At 45.8% G+C, this 23,557-nt stretch overlaps 1 protein-coding gene across 1 annotated transcript in view; it reads right to left on the reverse strand.

Annotated features, from left to right (window-relative positions):
- LOC126100379 (uncharacterized) overlaps positions 1-16,382 on the reverse strand; it is a 161,216-nt gene extending 144,834 nt beyond the window's left edge. The window contains exon 1 of the mRNA XM_049910987.1: positions 16,288-16,382. Coding sequence (XP_049766944.1) covers positions 16,288-16,314 — 27 coding nt within the window. The 5' untranslated portion in view covers positions 16,315-16,382. The remainder of the gene's footprint in view (positions 1-16,287) is intronic.
- Between the last annotated feature and the right edge of the window lie 7,175 nt (positions 16,383-23,557).

The following is a 23,557-nucleotide window of genomic DNA, read 5'->3' on the forward strand; positions in this document are numbered from 1 at the left end:
CAATAAAAGGTTATTTATTTGTCACACGACCGGTTTCGGGCTTGCACCCATCTTCAGATGTTTATACATCATGTACATGTTTATACTGTTGGAAATCAATGTATAAATACAAAAAAATTATTTGCTGGTGACTACATAGATACAAGTGGGACAATTGTAAGTGGTAAGGCAGCATTTGACGAAAATATATCTGTACTTACATAAAGATGAAGCACCATTATTATAGTTATGCTGTGGTGATAGTTTTGCCACTTAGTTGCACATTTATTGTCATTTTCACGTTCATATTTCAGTTTTACCAAGTATAACTTCATATTACACTATTATGATGTGCACACGTGAAATACACTATGTTTACATACAAACATGTGGGTTGTGGTCAAAGAACTTAGATGTAGCAGATATAAAGAGGTTGCTCATACAGAAACTTGTAGGTTATGGTCAAAGAACCTAGTCACAGGAAGTGCAAGGGTGTTGCATATATAGAAATTTAAAAAGCTATTATAGACTGCGATGTTTCTTGATAAACATTATGAATTTTTTTTTGTTCAAAAACGTGAATTAAAAAAATCATAATGTGTATCAAGAAACGTCGCAGTCTATAATAACTTTTTAAATTTCTATATATGCAACACCCTTGCACTTCCTGACTAAGTTCTTTGACCTTAACCTACAAGTTTCTGTATGAGCTACCTCTTTACATCTGCTACATCTAAGTTCTTTGACCACAACCCACATGTTTGTATGTAAACATAGTGTATTTCACGAGTGCACATCATAATAGTGTAATATGAAGTTATACTTGGTAAAACTGAAATATGAACGTGAAAATGACAATAAATGTGCAACTAAGGGGCAAAACTATCACCACAGCATAACTATAATAATGGTGCTTCATCTTTATGTAAGTACAGATATATTTTCGTCAAATGCTGCCTTACCACTTACAATTGTCCCACTTGTATCTATGTAGTCACCAGCAAATAATTTTTTTGTATTTATACATTGATTTCCAACAGTATAAACATGTACATGATGTATAAACATCTGAAGATGGGCGCAAGCCCAAAACCGGTCGTGTGACAAATAAATAACCTTTTAGTATGACTGGTAGCAGATATTTTTCTACACCCCAGAAACAAAATCTGTATAACACATTAACAGCGCTTTCAACGCAAGATTACGCCTCAATAATGCCAAGAACATCTCATTACTGGGACTTCCGGAAAAACTGTCTAATTTTAATGCTATATAATTATACACTGAGGAGTCAAAGTAATGGGATATTGATATGCACAAATACAGCCGGCGGTAGCGTCGCGTACGCCACGTGTAAAAGGGCAATGCACTGGCGGAGCTTTCTTTGTACTCAGGTGACTCATGTGGAAAAGGCTTCCGACGAGATTGTGGCCGCACGGCAGGAATTAACAGACTTTGAACGGTGAAGGGTAGTTGCAGCTACAGGCATGGGACATTCCATTTCGGAAATCGTTGGGGGAGTCGATATTCCGAGGTCCATAGTGTCAAGTGTGTGCCAAGAATACCAAATTTCAGGCGTTACCTCTCACCGAGGACAATGCGGTGCCCGACGGACTCACTTAACGACCGAGAACAACGGCGTTTGCGAAGAGTTGTCGTTGCTAACAGACAAGCAACAATAAGTGACGTGAACACAGAAATAAATGCGGGACGTATCACGAACGTATCCGTTACGATAGTGCGGCGAAATTCGGCGTTAATGGGCAGCAGCCGATCGATGCGAGTGCCTCTGTTAAGTGCGCGACGTCGCCTGCAGCGCCTCCCCTGAGGTCGCGACCGTATCTGATGGACCCTCGACGCCGCGAAGAGTGGGCTGGTCACATGAGCACCTATTTCAGTTGGTAAGAGCTGATGGTAGGATTCGAGGATGGCTCAGAGCCACGACGTCATGGACTCAAACTGTCAATAAGGCACTGTGCAGTCTGCTGGTGGCTGCATAATGGTGTGGGCTGCATTTACATCGAATTGACTGTGATCACTGGTGGAACTGAATCGTTCATTGTCTGAAAATGATTGGGTTCGGCTATCTGGAGACCATTTTCTGCAACTAATCAACTTTACGTTCCCAAATACACTCCTGGAAATTGAAATAAGAACACCGTGAATTCATTGTCCCAGGAAGGGGAAACTTTATTGACACATTCCTGGGGTCAGATACATCACATGATCACACTGACAGAACCACAGGCACATAGACACAGGCAACAGAGCATGCACAATGTCGGCACTAGTACAGTGTATATCCACCTTTCGCAGCAATGCAGGCTGCTATTCTCCCATGGAGACGATCGTAGAGATGCTGGATGTAGTCCTGTGGAACGGCTTGCCATGCCATTTCCACCTGGCGCCTCAGTTGGACCAGCGTTCGTGCTGGACGTGCAGACCGCGTGAGACGACGCTTCATCCAGTCCCAAACATGCTCAATGGGGGACAGATCCGGAGATCTTGCTGGCCAGGGTAGTTGACTTACACCTTCTAGAGCACGTTGGGTGGCACGAGATACATGCGGACGTGCATTGTCCTGTTGGAACAGCAAGTTCCCTTGCCGGCCTAGGAATGGTAGAACGATGGGTTCGATGACGGTTTGGATGTACCGTGCACTTTTCAGTGTCCCCTCGACGATCACCAGTGGTGTACGGCCAGTGTAGGAGATCGCTCCCCACACCATGATGCCGGGTGTTGGCCCTGTGTGCCTCGGTCGTATGCAGTCCTGATTGTGGCGCTCACCTGCACGGCGCCAAACACGCATACGACCATCATTGGCACCAAGGCAGAAGCGACTCTCATCGCTGAAGACGACACGTCTCCATTCGTCCCTCCATTCACACCTGTCGCGACACCACTGGAGGCGGGCTGCACGATGTTGGGGCGTGAGCGGAAGACGGCCTAACGGTGTGCGGGACCGTAGCCCAGCTTCATGGAGACGGTTGCGAATGGTCCTCGCCGATACCCCAGGAGCAACAGTGTCCCTAATTTGCTGGGAAGTGGCGGTGCGGTCCCCTACGGCACTGCATAGGATCCTACGGTCTTGGCGTGCATCCGTGCGTCGCTGAGGTCCGGTCCCAGGTCGACGGGCACGTGCACCTTCCGCCGACCACTGGCGACAACATCGATGTACGGTGGAGACCTCACGCCCCACGTGTTGAGCAATTCGGCGGTACGTCCACCCGGCCTCCCGCATGCCCACTATACGCCCTCGCTCAAAGTCCGTCAACTGCACATACGGTTCACGTCCACGCTGTCGCGGCATGCTACCAGTATTAAAGACTGCGATGGAGCTCCGTATGCCACGGCAAACTGGCTGACACTGACGGCGGCGGTGCACAAATGCTGCGCAGCTAGCGCCATTCGACGGCCAACACCGCGGTTCCTGGTGTGTCCGCTGTGCCGTGCGTGTGATCATTGCTTGTATAGCCCTCTCGCAGTGTCCGGAGCAAGTATGGTGGGTCTGACACACCGGTGTCAATGTGTTCTTTTTTCCATTTCCAGGAGTGTAGCATGTCATATCATTGGGCACAATTGTCGACGATTGGTAGAAGAAAATTCTGGGCAATTCCATCGAATGATTAGAAGGTATCTTATACTTTTGTCACCTCGGTACAATACTAAATCATAAGGCCAATCGTTTGTTAAAATCAGTGCTTAATTTCAACAGTAAATGAGAAGAATGTTAAATGTGAGCTACAAATCATGTAGCACTTAATGACGTGGACTGCCTCACTCCACTCGTCGAGTGAATTTGAATTGGCTACAAGTATCATTATGAAGACGTAGAGGTATGCAAAGCCTATACATACACACATCAAAAAATGTTTTGCATCACCAGTGTTCCGAGCGTTTCGGAAGCTGTACAGAAAATTGGAATAGAGATCAACATAAACCATTTCCGCCCTTTTTATTCCTCATGCAAGCGCTACGGTCTGGAACCGCGTGACCGCTACGGTCGCAGGTTCGAATCCTGCCTCGGGCATGGATGTGTGTGATGTCCTTAGGTTAGGTAGGTTTAAGTAGTTCTAAGTTCTAGGGGACTGATGACCACAGCAGTTAAGTCCTATAGTGCTCAGAGCCATTTTTTTGTAATACCCGGTAGCACGTCCTCTTGTATTGATGCCTGCCTTTATTCGTCGTGTCATACTAACCACGAGTTCACCAAGGCACTGTTGGTCCAGATTGTCCTCAAACGCGAATCGGCGTAGATCCCTCAGAGAGGTTGGTGGGTCACGTCTTCCATAAACAGCCCTTTTCAATCGATCCCAGGCAAATTCGATAGGGTTCATGTCTGGAGAACATGCTCGCCACATTAGTCGAGCGACGTCGTTATCCTAAAGGAAGTCATTCACAAGATGTGCTCGATGGGGGCGCGAATTGTGGTCCATGAAGACGAATGCCTCGCCAATATGCTGCCAATATCGTTGCGCCATCGGTCGGAGGATGACATTCACGTATCGTACAGCCATTACGGCGCCTTCCCTCGGCGTACATCGGCCTCACATAATGTCACCGCAAAACAATGCGGAACCTCCCTCCACCTTGCTGCACTCGCTGGAAAGTGTGTGTAATAGACGTTCAGCCCGACCTGGCTGCCTACAAACACGTCTCCGACGATTGTCTGGTTGAAGGCATATGCGACACTCATCGCTGAAGAGAACGTGATGCCAAGGCTGAGCGGCCCATTCGGCATATTGTTGGACCCATCTGTACCGCACTGCATGGTGTCGTGGTTGCAAAGACAGACCTCGTCATGGAGGTCGGGAGTGAAGTTGCGCATCATGCAGCTTATTGTGCACGGTTTGAGTCGTAGCACGACGTCCTTTGGCTGCATGAAAAGCACTATTCAGCATGGTGGCGTTGCTGTCGGGGTTCCTCCAGGCCATAATCCATAGGTAGCGGCCATGAACTGCAGTAGTAGCCCTTGAGCGGCCTGAGCGAGGCATGTAGTCAACAGTTCTTGTCTCTCTGTATCCATGTCCGAACAACATCGCTTTGGTTCACTCCGAGACGTCTGGACACTTCCCTTGTTGAGAGCCCTTCCTGGCACAAAGTAATGATGCGGACGCGATCGAACCGCGGTATTGACCATCTAGGCATGGTTGAACTACATACAACACGAGCCGCGTCGTTCCTGGTGGAATGACTGGAACTGATCGGCTGTCGGACCCCTCCGTCTAATTGGCGCTGCTCCTGCATGGTTGTCTACATCTTTGAAGAAGAAGGCCGCTGAAGCCGTGGCCGAAACGTTTGTTTTTCTCCAGCAGCAGTATTTTTTACGCATTATGACGCGGTACCATACCCAGAAAACTTTTATGTCGGTTCCCACGCCCGGGTTCCCGGGTTCGATTCCCGGCGGGGTCAGGGATTTTCTCTGCCTCGTGATGGCTGGGTGTTGTGTGCTGTCCTTAGGTTAGTTAGGTTTAAGTAGTTCTAAGTTCTAGGGGACTGATGACCATAGATGTTAAGTCCCATAGTGCTCAGAGCCATTTGAACCATTTTTTATGTCGGGCTTTGGACGGGTTAAATGACATCTCTGAACAGTCAAAAAAATGGCTCAAATGGCTGTAAGCACTATGGGACTTAACATCTGAGGTCATCAGCCCCCTAGAACTTAGAACTACTTAAACCTATCTAACCTAATGACATCACACACATCCATGCCCGAGGCAGGATTCGAACCTGCGACCGTAGCGGTCGCGCGGTTACAGAACCGCTCGGCCACACCGGCGGCTCTGAACGGTGTCTGTGATACAATATCAAGTCAACGTTTATCTTCAGGAGTTCTGGGAACCGGGATGATGCAAAACTTTTTCATGTGTATATAAGAGCCACGCAGAAAAATTCTCTTTGCTGAACAGCTAGTTTCAACACCATATTTGCGTCGTCCATATTACGTGAGCCACTCGAGGTAAGTACATAAAGGATGGGCTCGGCGTAGTCATTGTGCTGCTGTAGCTGCCTGCAGCCGTGGGACAGAGCTCTCAGGAGCTGTCGGACCCTCTTCGATTTTCTACATACTTACAGCATTTTAAGGTCAGTGGCTGGACATCAGTTTCCTAAAGCAGTTCGCCGCACTTTTAAAAATTAAAATTCGAAAATAACTGGCTTTGTTGCTTCCTGAAAGCTGTTAGGTACAAAAAGTTTCAGAACTTTAAACGGAGGCTTTCGTAGTTCCGTTGTTTGCTCGATTCTCGCTAGAGTCAGCTATACTTTCATATGCATTCTATATTTACTATCAAACTGAAATGTTAGTTAATGAATACTGAATTACGTTTTCTAAATAAAAATAAAGTACACAATGGATTTGTGTCTGATTTTCGATGGCCAAAAGAAGAGTGGGAACTGCACAAATGGAGTATCGAACTGACCAGCGTGATGTCTATGTATGAAAAAAACTACTTAATTGCTTGAGAGTAATTAGGATAGTTTGGGGAAAAACTGAAATATTTGACGAACAGCCGCTACTAGCTATGAAAATGAAGTGTCAGAAAATAGGAAATCGTAGTGCTAATTGTAACTTTTCAGGCTTATTTTCATCTATCTACATTTATGATTGGAGAATAGTGATCATTATGTAAATACACACTGACCTCAAAAATCGCAACACCAAAATATTAATAAATGTAGAATAATGAAATTTCGGGAATACAGTTGTCAAGGTGATATACGCACGTGGAAAAGTTTGCTGTTCAAATGGATTAATTGTTTTAAGCAGAGGGAAATATAGCAATACGTCACGACATTGTAGTATGTGTGTTTTTGTCCTATTATATCAAAATTTTCTTTCTTCGTATCACTTAAGATCTTCTGTCAGACACTGAATAGGGGATTATTCAACTGGAGCAATTTTGCACGCGAATGCGTCATAATAGCGTTTTCGGGATGAGCGATTTATATTCTGAGCTTATTTACGTGAGCTTTCGGGGGCATGTACTCCCCTTGTCAGCGTTTCCCAGCTGGCAAGACGTTAATAAATTGAGATTTGTTCAAACTGAAACTTTCATCCATATTTATTAGATTTCGTGACCTCTTGATTTCGACAGATTCGTTAATTACGCTGTCCCATAAACGTAGCATTAGTCCGGCTATAATGATCTCATAGTATTTCATTTCGTGATTATATTCGAAGCTGTGCTCGGGGGGCAGCCGATTTCCTTGATTGTTTCAGTCGGGTGTGACGCTGGCCGATGCTGCTTGCGTCTCTCCTTCACTGTTCCAGTAGCGCGTAACATTCGCGTCGAATGAGGAACACACACGGCCTCCGGAGACCCAGATCGTTGTTTAACACTAGAAAGGCGACTCTCTAGTTTTGTTGACGGCAGCGAAACACACTGAATATCATGCTTTAAGAGGAGTCTACCGACACTTCTGGATACTGGGCTACACTAAATTAGATAAGCGATTCTTGGCTTCTTGGCCCGTTCTCAGGCGTTCTTGGTTTTGACTGCAACACCCGTTGCGTCTGGCGATCTGAATGTCCATTCCTTCGGAACACTATACGTACGAGTTGCAGCTTAGCATAAAATGGAAACAAGATCGTGGGAAAAAGCACACCATCAATAAAAAAAATCGCTCTGAGCACTATGGGACTTAACTTCTGAGGTCATCAGTCCCTTCGCACTTAGAACTACCTAAACCTAACTAATCTAAGGACATCACACACATCCATGTCCGAGGTAGGATTCGAACCTACGACTGTAGCGGTCGCGCGGTTCCAGACTGAAGCGCCTAGAACCGCTCGGCCATCAGAGGCCGGCACACCATAAATCAGTCAGACCGAGAAACCCCAAGAGATCACAATAGAGGATGCTAACTCGGAGAAAATCTACGCTATTTTGCCAATTAACGTTTTAAAACTGTGTGCCCAACCGAGTCTCGAACTCGGGACCTTTGCCTTTCGCGGGCAAGTGCTCTACCATCTGAGCTACCGAAGCACGACTCACGCCCGGTACTCACAGCTTTACTTCTGCCAGTATCTCGTCTCCTGCCTTCCAAACTTTACAGAAGCTCTCCTGCGAACCTTGCAGAACTAGCACTCCTGAAAGAAAGGATATAGCGGAGACATGGGTTAGCCACAGCCTGGGGAATGTTTCCAGAATGAGATTTTCACTCTGCAGCGGAGTGTGCGCTGATATGAAACTTACTGGCAGATTAAAACTGTGTGCCCGACCGAGACTCGAACTCGGGACCTTTGCCTTTCACGAGCAAGAGCTAAAGTTTGGAAGGTAGGAGACGAGATACTGGCAGAAGTAAAGCTGTGAGTACCGGGCGTGAGTCGTGCTTCGGTAGCTCAGATGGTAGAGCACTTGCCCGCGAAAGGCAAAGGTCCCGAGTTCGAGTCTCGATCGGGCACACAGTTTTAATCTGCCAGGAAGTTTCATAGCAGCGCACACTCCGCTGCAGAGTGAAAATCTCATTCTGGTAACGTTTTAAACTTTCAACACTTGTATAAGTTGTTTCAAATGTCATTAGCCAGTTGCTTTTTCTGTCCTGAAGTGGTCTTCCTTCCGCATCCACCGTCAAAATCTGTGAAACTGTATCGTGTTGTTCAGTGAAGCATAGGCACTGAAAACTTTAGTAACGCGCCCTGATTAATGTCTTCTGGAAGCTTTTAGGAAAATGTCGTTCGCTACCGATATGGCAAATTTGTGTAATACTGAGTTCTCGATATTCTTACAAATTGTACTAAATGGAATTATACCCACTGACTGCTGTTCATCGTTTTCACCGATCGCATATGCGTCAACCGGTAAGGCGATAAACGAACTCGCGCTGCTGCTACGGTCACAGCTTCGAATCCTGCCTCGGGCATGGATGTGTGTGATGTCCTTAGGTTAGTTAGGTTTAAGTAGTTCTAAGTTCTAGGGGACTGATGACCTCAGAAGTTAAGTCCGATAGTGCTTAGAGCCATTTGATAAACGAGCTGCGAGGTGGAAGCAGAAACACGCCGTAGGCCCAGGAAGCGTACGTGGTCGGCGGTACTCGACATTGCGTGATTTATGTTCAGCAGGTACGAGACTTCAGTGAGGTAAGGGCACACACACACACACACAGATACACGTAGCAGTGCTTACTTTCGCGTTGAACTTACTATAAACAGGAGTGTAGCCGTGTAATCTCGAGGTTGCTGGTTAAATTCTTGCATGAGACAACTTTTTTCAACGATTTGCGTTCTATGATCATTATCAAACTGAAATCTTAATCAACAAGTAAGCTATCGTCATTTTTTATAAATAGATGTTTTCGCGTTTAAGAACTAATCGCATATAAATGCAAGTACTCCAGTTAAAATTTGATACAGATATGCGCGAAGAATTATAATGTCAAAAGAATTATCTACTTCATGTTTCGAATTTTTTAAACAAATTTTTATTGATTATCAGTACTCAGAATTAATGCAGTCAGCAAATTAAAATAAAAAAAATTGAAGAAAGCAAATCGGTCACAAGTTTCGTGAAATGAATTGTCTAAATCAAATAAAACATATGAGGCGCCTTTGAATCAGGCTCTATATCACGTACGGCAACTGAGACCCTCATATGTTAGTGACGTAAAGAGGACAACTGACTGAAATTCCACCACACAGATATCGTCTACTACTCTTTAAAATTCTGTTTCTCTGATCTGTTTTATTTCTTACTTTTAGTCGATTCATTTCACAAAACAGTTGATCATCTTTTCCATTTTTTTTTTTTTTTCATTTTGATGTTTTGATCGCAAAGCATGAAATATAATACACTGACAGGAAAGAAAACGACATCAAGAGGGAGTTGTGCGACATAAACGGAAGTTGACAGGGACTTTTCTACTTTCGAAAGATGAAGTCTGTAAAAATTTCGAGCCACTCACGTAAGAGTTGCGCTAGTAGCGCCACTATGAGGATGCAAGTCAGATTTGATTTAAATACACGCTCTAGCAATCGTGGGCCTTAGTTACCTGTAAGTTTGAACGTGGTGAGTTGATATTAGTCAAGAATGCCTTTAAGGCGACAAAGGCACCATTATCAACATCTCACCGAGTTTGAGTCCGCAGCTCGCGGTCTAGCGGCTAGCGTTGCTGACTCTGAATCACGGGGTCCCGGGTTCGATTCCCGGCCGGGTTGGAGATTTTTCTCTTCTCGATGACTGGGTGTTTGTGCTGTCCCCATCATTTCATCATCATCGTTATTCGCGAATGTGGCTAAAATTGGACTGTGTAAAGATTGTGACATTGTACGGGCTTTGATGACAGCGCAGTTCAAATGGTTCAAATGGCTCTGAGCACTATGGGACTTAACATCTATGGTCATCAGTCCCCTAGAACTTAGAACTACTTAAACCTAACTAACCTAAGGACAGCACACAACACCCAGCCATCACGAGGCAGAGAAAATCCCTGACCCCGCCGGGAATCGAACCCGGGAACCCGGGCGTGGGAGACAGCGCAGTTGGGCACCCCACAAACCAAACATCATCACCATCATCACCGAGTTTGAAAGAGGTCGTGTAATAGGGCTATGAGGAGCTGGTTGTTCCTTCTGCGATACTGCAGAAAGACATGGTAGGAATGTAGTCACTGCATACGACTGCCGGTAGCGGCGGTCAGGAAGACGTGCGGCCGTAACGAGACCGGACTCCGGACGGTCACGTGACACTACCCACAGGGAAGGCCATCGAGTTGGGCGTGTGGCTCAGCGCATCCTACTCCATCTGCGGCAGCAGTCTGAGCAGCACTTGGCACCACGGTGACACAACGAACTGTTACAAATCGGTTACTTAAAGAAAGCATTTAATTCCATAAATTATCTGGGAGTAGGCATTTAAAATGGAATGACCATATAAAATTAATCGTCGGTAAAGCAGATGCCAGACTGAGATTCATTGGAAGAATCCTAAGGATACGCAATCCGAAAACAAAGGAAGTAGGTTACAAAAAAATGGCCCGCATCTCGTGGTCGTGCGGTAGCGTTCTCGCTTCCCACGCCCGGGTTCCCGGGTTCGATTCCCGGCGGGGTCAGGGATTTTCTCTGCCTCGTGATGGCTGGGTGTTGTGTGCTGTCCTTAGGTTAGTTAGGTTTAAGTAGTTCTAAGTTCTAGGGGACTGATGACAATAGATGTTAAGTCCCATAGTGCTCAGAGCCATTTGAACCATTTACAAAAAAAAAAAATGGCTCTGAGCACTATGGGACTTAACATCTATGGTCATCAGTCTCCTAGAACTTAGAACTACTTAAACCTAACTAAGGACATCACACACATCTATGTCCGAGGCAGAGAAAATCCCTGACCCCGCCAGGAATCGAACCCGGGCGTGGGAAGCGAGAACGCTACCGCACGACCACGAGCTGCGGACGAAGTAGGTTACAGTACACTTGTTCGCCCACTGCTTGAATACTGCTCACCGGTGTGGGATCCGTACCAGATAGGGTTGATAGAAGAGGTAGAGCAAATCCAACGGAGAGCAGCGCGCTTCGTTACAGGATCATTTAGTAATCGCGAAAGCGTTACGGAGATGATAGATAAACACCAGTGGAAGACTCTGCAAGAGAGACGCTCAGTAGCTCGGTACGGTCTTTCGTTGATGTTTCGAGAACATACCTTCACCGAGGAGTCAAGCAGTATATTGCTCCCTCCTACGTATATCTTGCGAAGAGACCATGAGGATAAAATCAGAGAGATTAGAGCCCACACAGAGGAATACCGACACTCTTTCTTTCCACGAACAATACGAGACTGGAATGGAAGGGAGAACCGATACAGGTACTCAAAGTACACTCCGCCACACACCGTCAGGTGGCTTGCGAAGTATGGATGTAGATGTAGATGTAGATGTAGATGTAGATGTAGATGTAGATGTAGACAGAGCCAGACGCCCTGGAACGTGCATTCAACTGACCTCACCAACCGCCATTTTCGACTTCAGTGGTGTCAAGCAGGAGATCATTGGAGGACAAGGCGAAGGTTTGTTTTGTTTTCTGATGACAGCTGGTTCTGTCTCATAGCCAGCTGCGGCCGCATGTTGATTAGCAGTAGGCTAGCTGAGGGCCTGTACCCAAGCTGTCTGCGTGCTGGACTAGGCGCGCTTTCCTATGACATCGGCGTCTCTCTCGTGGCTATCCCACGCACCCTGACTGCAAATCTGCACATAATTAGCCGCGCAAGACAGACAATAGATCACAGCCTGGTTGTAATCCGTGCAGCCAGGACACATAACTCCATAACTGAAGAAGACGACTGGCTGGTCGTCGAAACTGCTACTCTGAGCACAGCATTAGTCCCTCATTGTGCCATTCATACTCGAACAATAACGAAGGACAGATTAGTCACGTTACCGAAGAAAAGAAATATCACTGAAAGTTCCAGATATAGCGTATTGTCTGCTTTCACATACATCGAAACTATTGGTAACAATAATTAAAAACAAGATTAAAAAGAAACTTCCTGGCAGATTAAAACTGTGTGCCCGACCGAGACTCGAACACGGGACCTTTGCCTTCCGCGGGCAAGTGCTCTACCATCTGAGCTACCGAAGCACGACTCACGCGCGGTGCTCACAGCTTTACTTCTGCCAGTACCTCGTCTCCTACCTTCCAAACTTTACAGAAGCTCTCCTGCGAACCTGTAAAGTTTGGAAGGTAGGAGACGAGGTACTGGCAGAAGTAAAACTGTGAGCACCGGGCGTGAGTCGTGCTTCGGTAGCTCAGATGGTAGAGCACTTGCCCGCGAAAGGCAAAGGTCCCGAGTTCGAGTCTCGGTCGGGCACACAGTTTTAATCTGCCAGGAAGTTTCATATCAGCGCACACTCCGCTGCAGAGTGGAAATCTCATTCTTCAAGATTAAAAAGAATACTGCGAGTCCTCCTCAGGATCAGTTTGACATCAGATCAAGAAAGGGAACTAGAGAAGCTCTCGCAGCAGTAATAACTATTCTACGAGAACACTGTGTTAACTGTAAGACGTTCACTGCATTCGTGGATACAGTCTTTTACAACGTAAACTGAAAGCTGCTCTTTAAGACAATGAGGAATATACCAATCACTGCGAGAAGAGTTAAACAAGTCGAGAAAAGGTATCTTCAGTTTATGTCACTGAAAAATGCTTGTGAACCGCTTCAAGGCGCACGGAAAATGTAGTGGAGTTTACTGCCAACAACACTCACTTGAAATTTAAAGGAGGCTTATACCATTCCTACGTAAGTTGTACAGAATTGGTCTTTAAGTCGAGTCTGCTCATGTATTAAATTTTTAGTTGTGTCACTATCCCAGCCTGGGTGCGCAGTGATTGGAAGTAAGACTCATTTTAGTTCTACACAAACACCAATGCACAGAGAGAGACGAGAATGGAAGTCAAAAGGGGAATGAGACGAAACAGCGCACTATGCACGCTCTTGCTCAGCGAGTTTAGTGAAGAGGCCGCATCCAAATTTCAGCAAAAGACCGAAGACATCAAAATCAACAGACAAGAAAAACGATTTATAAGGCTTGCAGATGACTTTTCGAGAAAAGCAGCGAAAAGTATATGGCCTACATTTTATATTATTTACCTACTTTATCGGATATTTCGATTCTATGTGCTTTGAAGCGTGTAACGTAAAACTCTGAGGAAGTCGTACAACTTTCCAACATCTGTTCGATGCGTGCATTTATTAGTGAAAATAACAGCAATAAAAACCAAAAACAGGTTGGTATCGATTGTTTTGATTGAAGAACTGGAGATGGATAACGCCAGTATACGGAAAACTGGTTGTATCAGCGTTCCTTCTGGGTAGGATTTCTGAGATTTCCTTATACATGTACTGTGTGAAATGGTTCGTCTTACGTTGTCCGTTTGCTAGAAGATACATACAGATAAAGGAGTACAATGTAGACACAGGCAGCTGCTCAAGTATTTTCAATTTTTATTCTCGACAATGAATGAATTACTATTAACTTAAATTGCTTTCTGTTTTATTATTTCGTAGCAATGGCAGACAAATTATAAGCTTTTGTGTAGAATTTACAATCTCCTTTACCTTTAATTATTTCGAATGAAAATCGCGTTTCATAGTCAAATATATTTATTTACTTTTTAACATGAATTTGAATACAATGTTCACGATAAAACTAAAAAAGCTCTTTTTAAAAAAGTTCAAATCAGCAATTTAGATCGTAGACAAGATAGGACGTTTACCAGAAACAATTACGTGACGATTGTTAAAATTTCAGTAATGAATTACTCCAATGAGTAATGTTTATTGTCCAATCTATTCATAAATTCTCGTTCTATAACGTGCTCATTTCCAAATCGACACCTTTCGTCAGAAATAATATCATTCGAACGCGATAAAAATCCATCAGAAGGCGCGGAACCTCCTACCAGCTATAAACATTTCTGGACTACAAATGGGAAGTGTTGGGTACATCTTCTACTCCGCCCCCAGAAACCGAAAGGATCACTCCTTCTGGGTAGTAAAGGACAAGAGGTACATTATTATCTGAGTGATGAGGTACCGATTGTTACATCATATGTTTGTTACTCGTTTCTCACTCCTGGCGTTGTTATTCAAATAGCAAGCAGTAAAGGAAACAAAATAAAAATTTCGAATAGGAATTATAATCCATGGAGACGAAATAAAAACTTTGAGGTTTGCCGATGACATTGTAATTCTGTCAGAGACAGCAAAGGACTTGGAAGAGCACTTGAACAGAACGGACAATATCTTGAGAGGAGGTTATGAGATGAACATCAACAAAAGAAAAACGAGGATAATGGAATGCAGTCGAATTAAGTCAGATGATACTACGTGAATTAAATTAGGAAATGAGTCACTTCAAGTAGTAAAGGAGTTTTACTGTTTGGGGAGCAAAATAACTGATGATGGCCGAAGTAGAGAGGATATAAAATGTAGACTGTGAATGACGAAGAAAGCATTTCTGAAGAAGAAAAATTTGTTAACATTGAGTATAGATTTAAGCGTCAGGAAGTTTGTTCTGAAAGTATTTGTATGGAGTGTAGCGATGTATAGAAGTGAAACATAGACAATAAATAGCTTAGACAAGAAGTGAACAGAAGCTTTCGAAATGTGGTGCTGCAGAAGAATTCTGAAGATTAGCTGGGTAGATCACGTAACTAATGAGGAGGTACTAAATAGAATTGGGTAGAAGAGGAATTTGTGACACAACTTGACCAGAAGAAGGGATCGGTTGGTAGGACATGTTCTGAGGCATCAAGGGATCACCAATTTAGTATTGGAGGGCAGTGTGGAGGGTAAAATCGTAGAGGGAGACCAAGAGATGAATAGACTAAACAGATTCAGAAGGATGTAGGTTGCAGTAGTTACTTGGAGATTAAGAAGCTTGGACAGAACGGAGTAGCATGGAGAGTTGTATCAAACCAGTCTCTGGACTGTAGACCACAAAAACAACATTAAAACAGCACTGATCACACTTTCGCATTTTATATAATAACACAATACTTCAAAGCAATGGAAGTTTTGCAAGTAAACATAACTCGTTTAAAAAGAAAAATATCTGAAAACAGAAACTTTCAGGACCGCTGCTACGACATACTGATATATCGATAGTTTGGACAAGAAGTGAACAGAAGCTTTCGAAATGTGGTGCTGCAGAAGAATTCTGAAGATTAGCTGGGTAGATCACGTAACTAATGAGGAGGTACTAAATAGAATTGGGGAGAAGAGGAATTTGTGACACAACTTGACTAGAAGAAGGGGTCGGTTGGTAGGACACGTTCTGAGGCATCAAGGGATCACCAATTTAGTATTGGAGGGAAGCGTGGAGAGTAAAAATCGTAGAGGGAGACCAAGAGATGAATAGACTAAACAGATTCAGAAGGATGTAGGTTGCAGTAGTTACTTGGAGATTAAGAAGCTTGGACAGAACGGAGTAGCATGGAGAGCTGCATCAAACCAGTCTCTGGACTGTAGACCACAACAACAACATTAAAACAGCACTGATCACACTTTTGCATTTTATATAATAACCCAATACTTCAAAGCAATGGAAGTTTTGCAAGTAAACATAACTCGTTTAAAAAAAAATCAGAAAACAGAAACTTTCAGGACCGCTGCTACGACATACTGATATATCGATTTTTACCTGGTTGTTAGTAAAAAAAAACTCCCGTTACAGCAGAGACAAAACAAATGCCGGAAAGTACTGGTTATTCGAAACTGAAATACCGGTATCGGCTGCATTTGGCCACCTCTAGCGTAAGAACCCGAGTGCGCCTGGGCTCTGCAAAGGACTGTGGCCAGTGTTCCGGCACGAGCCGTGACTTACCAGCGTGAGTCGGAGAGCGCGCGCCATGCTGCCGGCCGGACTACGCACTGTGACTTGGAGTCGCGCGGTGCGAATTATATCCTCCTGCCTCCACGTGTGTGTGTGTGCGTGTGTGCGCGTGTGAGTGTGTGTGTGTGTGGTTGCGATGGGACGGAAAAGCCGGCGCCAGTGGAAGGCCGTGCCGGCCGTCCGTCCTGCGACGCCGCTCCCAGGCTCCCAATGCAGCGGCGCTACGGGACGAGAACGCACCATTACGATTACACCTGGTTTCTTTTCTGTTTCCTTCGTTTCCCAGTCGTCAGTCGTTCGCTGATTTTATGCTGCCTCCCATCTTTTCCTTGTTGTTGTTGTTGTGGTCTTCAGTCCTGAGACTGGTTTGATGCAGCTCTCCGTGCTACTCTATCCTGTGCAAGCTTCTTCATCTCCCAGTACCTACTGCAACCTACATCCTTCTGAATCTGCTTACTGTATTCATCTCTTGGTCTCCCCCTACGATTTTTACCCTCCACGCTGCCCTCCAATACTAAATTGGTGATCCATTGATGCCTCAGAACATGTCCTACCAACCGATCCCTTCTTCTGGTCAAGTTGTGCCACAAACTTCTCTTCTCCCCAATCCTATACAATACTTCCTCATTAGTTATGTGATCTACCCCTCTAATCTTCAGGATTCTTCTGTAGCACCATATTTCGAAAGCTTCTATTCTCTTCTTGTCCAAACTATTTACCGTCCATGTTTCACTTCCATACAAGGCTACACTCCATACAAATACTTTCAAAAATGACTTCCTGACACTTAAATCTATACTCGATGTTAACAAATTTCTCTTCTTCAGAAACGCTTTCCTTGCAATTGCCAGTCTACATTTTATATCCTCTCTACTTCGACCATCATCACGTATTTTGCTCCCCAAATAGCAAAACTCCTTTACTACTTTAAGTGTCTCATTTCCTAATCTAATACTCTCAACATCACCCGACTTAATTCGACTACATTCCATTATCCTCGTTTTGCTTTTGTTGATGTTCATCGTATATCCTCCCTTCAAGACACCATCCATTCCATTCAACTGCTCTTCCAAGTCCTTTGCTGTCTCTGACAGAATTACAATGTCATCGGCGAACCTCAAAGTTTTTATTTCTTCTCCATGGATTTTAATACCTACTCCGAATTTTTCTTTCGTTTCCTTTACTGCTTGCTCAATATATTTCCTATCTCGAGGTAATCTCTTCATCTTTACGCAACCATCTTCTACTATACCATAGCATTTATCCTGTCTCGTATATCCGATCGCTTGTTCACAATTTGCCAAAATTTTCTTATTACTACTTCATCTTGTTGCCGGTTTCCTTACTTGATGCCTTAGTCGTCAAGATTATCTAAGGGAGAGAAGTCGCTTGCAGCATTTGTCTGCGAATAGTGTACTGTTTGTTGTGCGTGTTATCGTGTATTAATGTAGTGTGCCAGCTCAGAAGAGAAAGGAAGAAGAGGGCTTACAGGTCAGTCTGTACTTCAAGAGCGTTTAGGAGCAAATGCAGAAAAAGTCCAGTGATGGCAGGTCGTTGGCTCGGGTCAGTGCAGAATACTGACACAGAGCAATTACGGCAGTCGCGAATTTTGGGACTCGATTGGACACTCGAGGGGCACAACGGTCTGAAATACATTTCTTTATTGCATTCAGACTGCTGCACTGAAGGCTGTCTCTGAGCATTAGAAGAGATAAAGGATGGGACTGGCTGCACAAGGCACGTCAGTGTCTGATGCCCCGGTGTGGGGGATAACACGAGCAACGTTGTTAAGTACGAACTTTGCGAGCAGCGCTCCAAGTGAGAAACCTTACCCGAGGCTGGCGACGAGCGACACGGAGTTCGCGCCGAAACGGTCTTACTGAGAAATCTCTCAATACAAAAGCCTGGGTTTTTTAATGATTCTACATCTACATCTACATACACTCCTGGAAATGGAAAAAAGAACTCATTGACACCGGTGTGTCAGACCCACCATACTTGCTCTGGACACTGCGAGAGGGCTGTACAAGCAATGATCACACGCACGGCACAGCGGACATACCAGGAACCGCGGTGTTGGCCGTCGAATGGCGCTAGCTGCGCAGCATTTGTGCACCGCCGCCGTCAGTGTCAGCCAGTTTGCCGTGGCATACGGAGCTCCATCGCAGTCTTTAACGCTGATAGCATACCGCGACAGCGTGGACGTGAACCGTATGTGCAGTTGACGGACTTTGAGCGAGGGCGTATAGTGGGCATGCGGGAGGCCGGGTGGACGTACCGCCGAATTGCTCAACACGTGGGGCGTGAGGTCTCCACAGTACATCGATGTTGTCGCCAGTGGTCGGCGGAAGGTGCACGTGCCCGTCGACCTGGGACCGGACCGCAGCGACGCACGGATGCACGCCAAGACCGTAGGATCCTACGCAGTGCCGTAGGGGACCGCACCGCCACTTCCCAGCAAATTAGGGACACTGTTCCTCCTGGGGTATCGGCGAGGACCATTCGCAACCGTCTCCATGAAGCTGGGCTACGGTCCCGCACACCGTTAGGCCGTCTTCCGCTCACGCCCCAACATCGTGCAGCCCGCCTCCAGTGGTGTCGCGACAGGCGTGAATGGAGGGACGAATGGAGACGTGTCGTCTTCAGCGATGAGAGTCGCTTCTGCCTTGGTGCCAATGATGGTCGTATGCGTGTTTGGCGCCGTGCAGATGAGCGCCACAATCAGGACTGCATACGACCGAGGCACACAGGGCCAACACCCGGCATCATGGTGTGGGGAGCGATCTCCTACACTGGCCGTACACCACTGGTGATCGTCGAGGGGACACTGAATAGTGCACGGTACATCCAAACCGTCATCGAACCCATCGTTCTACCATTCCTAGACCGGCAAGGGAACTTGCTGTTCCAACAGGACAATGCACGTCCGCATGTATCCCGTGCCACCCAAGTGCTCTAGAAGGTGTAAGTCAACTACCCTGGCCAGCAAGATCTCCGGATCTGTCCCCCATTGAGCATGTTTGGGACTGGATGAAGCGTCGTCTCACGCGGTCTGCACGTCCAGCACGAACGCTGGTCCAACTGAGGCGCCAGGTGGAAATGGCATGACAAGCCGTTCCACAGGACTACATCCAGCATCTCTACGATCGTCTCCATGGGAGAATAGCAGCCTGCATTGCTGCGAAAGGTGGATATACACTGTAGTAGTGCCGACATTGTGCATGCTCTGTTGCCTGTGTCTATGTGCCTGTGGTTCTGTCAGTGTGATCATGTGATGTATCTGACCCCAGGAATGTGTCAATAAAGTTTCCCTTCCTGGGACAATGAATTCACGGTGTTCTTATTTCAATTTCCAGGAGTGTATATACTCCGCAATCCACCATACGGTGCGTGGCGGAGGGTACCTCGTACCACAACTAGCATCTTCTCTCCCTGTTCCACTCCCAAAGAGAACGAGCGAAAAATGACTTCCTATATGCCTCTGCGCGAGCCCTAATGTCTCTTATCTTATCTTTGTGGTCTTTCCGCGAAATATAAGTTGGCGGCAGTAAAATTATACTGCAGTCCGCCTCGAATGCTGGTTCTCTTAATTTCCTCAGTAGCGATTCACGAAAAGAACGGCTCATTTCTTCCAGAGACTCCCACCCGAGTTTCTGAAGCATTTCCGTAACACTCGCGTGATGATCAAACCTACCAGCAACAAATCTAGCAGCCCGCCTCTGAATTGCTTCTATGTCCTCCCTCAATCCGACCTGATAGGGATCCCAAACGCTCGAGCAGAACTCCAGAATAGGTCGCACCAGCGTTCTACAAGCGGTCTCCTTTACAGACGAACCTCATCTTCCCAAAATTCTACCAATGAACCGAAGACGACTATCCGCCTTCCCCACAACTGCCATTACATGCTTGTCCCACTTCATATCGCTCTGCAATGTTACGCCAAAATATTTAATCGACGTGACTGTGTCAAGCGCTACTAATGGAGTATTCAAACATTACGGGATTCTTTTTCCTATTCATCTGCATTAATTTACATTTCTCTACATTTAGAGTTAGCTGCCATTCTTTCCACCAATCCCAAATACTGTCCAAGTCATCTTGTATCCTCCTACAGTCAGTCAACGGCGACACCTTCCCGTACACCACAGCGTCATCAGCAAACAGCCACACATTGCTATCCACCCTATCCAAAAGTTCATTTATGTAGATAGAAAACAACAGCGGACCTACCACACTTCCCTGGGGCACTCCAGATGATACCCTCACCCCCGATGAACACTCACCATCTAGCGCAGCACTCTTCTCCCCATCTAAAACTGGCCCGCCAATCCACCGCCACTTCACAGGCATCTTTCTCGTCAATCACGTCCAGATCCTTGCCTCCTCCTTCTCTGTATGTTGCTGGCCATTACATAAACAAACTCAACGTTTGATACCAACAGCGTTTAGCTGAAAGCTAAACATCATTGCCCTTCCTATAATTGCTGTGTCGTACGTCACTTGGCGCAGCCATGACGCCTCCCGTGAGTGGATACCGGTGTTCCAGCACTTTCGTCCGTTTCCCACCTCTGTCTAACCTGCGGGAGCCCACTGACATCGCTGTTGTCAGGGGCGAGTTTCGAGCCTGCTCCCTGTCCTGAGGCGTGCCTGTTTGAGACCATTTTCTGCTGTGACGCATTACAGCAGCGTCTAGGCGGAGTATGAAGTTACCGGTTAAATCTCTGAAGTGAAACTTCTACCGTGGGAAGCTGCAAGGACCGTCTGCAACTTTACAGGCTGCTACCGTTCCTGTTTTGGTAACCTAAACGCTACCACTTTTCGTTCAAAATGGTTCAAATGGCTCTGAGCACTATGGGAGCAGCTGAGGTCATCAGTCCCCTAGAACTTACAACTACTTAAGCCTAACTAACCTAAGGACAGCACACACATCCATGCCCGAGGCAGGATTCGAACCTACGACCGTAGCGGTCGTGCGGTTCCAGACTGAAGTGCCTAGAACCGCTCGGCCACTCTGGCCGGCACCACTTTTGCCTGCTCTCTTCATTGCCACTGATTTCCTATCGTGGAGTGACCTAACTGGCTTCCACGGCGTTAAGCTTAACAATGTTGTCAGTACGTGACATTAAATCCATGTGTGTTTTATTGGCTAATGTGGAATGGGAGGACAGGCCCAGCTTTTTCTTAAAGGAGCGTCGGAAACCGGCCAGGGACTGCACCTGGCCTAGCCAGCTTACCGGCCGGCGGTCGTTAATCCGAAGCGCGTGATGATGATGTTTCGTTTGTAGGGCGCTCAACTGCACGGTCATCAGCGTCCATACAAAGTCCCAATTTTTACACAGTCCAATCTAGCTACTGTCACGAATGCTGATGATGATGAAATGAGGAGGCCAACACAAATACCCATTCCCCAGGGAAAGAGAATCACCAACTCGGCCGGAAATCGAACCCGGGAGAGCCGGCCGCGGTGATCTAACGGTTCTGGCGCTGCAGTCCGGAACCGCGGGACTGCTACGGTCGCAAGTTCGAATCCTGCCTCGGGCATGGGTGTGTGTGATGTCCTTAGGTTAGTTAGGATTAAGTAGTTCTAAGTTCTAGGGGCCTTATGACCTAAGATGTTGAGTCCCATAGTGCTCAGAGCCATTTGAACATTTTTTTTTTTTTTTTTTTTTTTTTTTTTTTTTTTTTTTTTTTTTTTTTTTTTTTTTTTTACCCGGGAGTTCGTGATCCAGAGGCAGCAACGCTAGCCACAAGGCGACGAGCTGCGGACGAATCCGAAGCGCGTATCCGATCTGCGTCTCGCTCAGCTCCTTGTCGCACAAGCCACCGCGCTGCGCGTTAACACTGTGCGAGCAGGTCGGTCTTTGCCTATCTATGAGGACAGATATCGATGAAGAACAAAGTAAAGCTGAAAGGTAGAGATAGAGATGCTGATCCATCTATATGATTACTCTGCGGTTCACACTTCAGTGTTTGGCATATTCATAGCACCATGTTTCGTTTCACTGTCGAACAGCATGCTTGAAGAGTGAACTAAAGCTTTCCATGCGAGCTCTTATTTCTGTTATTTTACTACGAGTGCCATTTATCGCTAAGTAGGTGGGAGTCACCAAAATATTTCGGTGTTCGGAGCTGGAAATAGTGATCGTAATTTCGTGGAAACATTTCGCCGCAACTAAAAACGCCTTTGATTTGGTAATTGTCACGCCAATTCACTTATCATATAACATGACGCTCTCTCCCCTGATTTATGGTAACACACAAAACCAGCTGCCCTTCTTCGAACTTTTTCAATGTCCTCCGTCAATTCTATCCGGTGCGGAACCCACCCCGCGCAGCAATACCCCAGAAGACAACGGCAAACGCAGTGTAGACAGCCTCTTTAGCAGATTTGTTGCATCTTCTAAGCACTTTCCCAATAACACGCAGACTTCTGTCCTTCTTCTCCACAATATTTTCTGTGTGATGGTTCCAATTTAACTTGTCCGTTGTTCTGATCACTAGTTTTAGTACTAATGTGGAGGACCACACATTTTCTATCGTTCAGGGTCACAAGCGCCTTTCTCACCACGCAGATACTTTGTCTAAATCATTTCGTAATTCCTTTCGATGTTCTGGTGACTTACGAACAAACCAAAAGGTTACGTGAAAGCCAAAATAAGACTTTCAATAAAGCCGCAACAGAATATATTTAGCCAACCTCTGTAAACTAAGGTGACAAAAGTCACGGAATAACTCTTAATATCGTGTCGGACCTTCTTTTGCTCTGCACAGTGCATCTGCTTGAAGTGGCATAGACTCAACAAGTCGATGGAGGTCCCCTGTAGAAATATTCAGCCACGTTGCCATTTTTGTTGTTGTTGTTGTGGTCGAGACTGGTTTGATGCAGCTCTCCATGCTACCCTATCCTGTGCAAGCTTCTTCATCAACCAGTACTTACTGCAACCCACATCCTTCTGAATCTGCTTAGTGTATTCATCTATTGGTCTCCCTCTACGATTTTTACCCTCCACGCTGCCCTCCAATACTAAATTTATTATCCCTTGATGCCTTAGAACATGTCGTACTAACCGGTCCCTTCTTTTTGTCAAGTTGTCCCACATACTCCTGTTCTCCCCAATTCTATTCAATACTTCATCATTAGTTATGTGATCTACCCATCTAATCTTCAGCATTCTTCTGTAGCACCACATTTCGAAAGCTTCTATTCTCTTCTTGTACAAACTATTTATCGTCCATGTTTCACTTCCATACATGGCTACAC

This window comes from Schistocerca cancellata, chromosome 9 (assembly GCF_023864275.1).
Source record: "Schistocerca cancellata isolate TAMUIC-IGC-003103 chromosome 9, iqSchCanc2.1, whole genome shotgun sequence".
Classification (NCBI taxonomy): domain Eukaryota; kingdom Metazoa; phylum Arthropoda; class Insecta; order Orthoptera; family Acrididae; genus Schistocerca; species Schistocerca cancellata.